At 35.6% G+C, this 688-nt stretch overlaps 1 protein-coding gene across 1 annotated transcript in view; it reads left to right on the top strand.

Annotated features, from left to right (window-relative positions):
* Positions 1 to 688, top strand: part of LOC102378399 (stAR-related lipid transfer protein 9) — a gene marked incomplete at its 5' end in the record, with an annotated part of 93,272 nt that overhangs the window by 17,154 nt on the left and 75,430 nt on the right. Inside the window, 1 exon segment of the mRNA XM_025215373.1 lies at positions 434 to 516. Coding sequence (XP_025071158.1) covers positions 434 to 516 — 83 coding nt within the window.

Raw genomic sequence — 688 nt, 5'->3', positions numbered from 1 at the left:
GTGAAAGCAAAAGACGGGGGGGGGGGGTGGGGGCAATTTTCGATGTATCCTGAGCGCAACTTTGCTCTTTTCTTCGGAGGAGATGCTTAACTGAAAATGTGGAAGGGTTTGTCTTTGACTGTACAGTGTGGTTGAACTTACCTTGGACTACATTTTCTATTTTTCTGTATATTAATTACTGGATTAATTAATTACTAAATTATTTCCTCTTCTTTAGCCCTTGTCTCTGGGATAAAGTTGTCTGTTATATTTTATCACTTGAATTAAAACAAATTTCTAATAATGGGTTTGCCATTTCCCTGCAATATCGTGCTATAATGCCGGGAGTAAAACTCACAAGGTTTGAAGAATTAAGCTGTAGGTCCCATGAGTGCGCATCAAATACCAGATGTTTGATGAATTGCACTTCTACATTTTTTCTTTTTCTTTATAGGGGCTCTTGTTGTCCTGGGTAAAGTTCATAAATTTAGATTCAACCACCCAGCAGAAGCTGCCATTTTACGACAAAGAAGATCAGTAAGTCATTAAAGTTTGTATTTTCCTTTCTTAATTTTTTTTTCTTAGTTTTGCTTATTATTTCATTTTACAAGTGAATTTGAAAATATAACCTTTCTTCATACCCACTTATTCATGTCTGTCACTTTCCTCTTCTAATAGTCTATAGCAGGGGTGAGCAAATATTTCAGCA

The sequence above is a fragment of the Alligator sinensis genome, unplaced genomic scaffold (genome assembly GCF_000455745.1).
Source record: "Alligator sinensis unplaced genomic scaffold, ASM45574v1 scaffold1581_1, whole genome shotgun sequence".
NCBI classification, from domain to species: domain Eukaryota; kingdom Metazoa; phylum Chordata; order Crocodylia; family Alligatoridae; genus Alligator; species Alligator sinensis.
The sequence above is the reverse complement of the archived record's forward strand: the minus strand, read 5'-3'. Positions and strand labels throughout refer to the sequence as shown.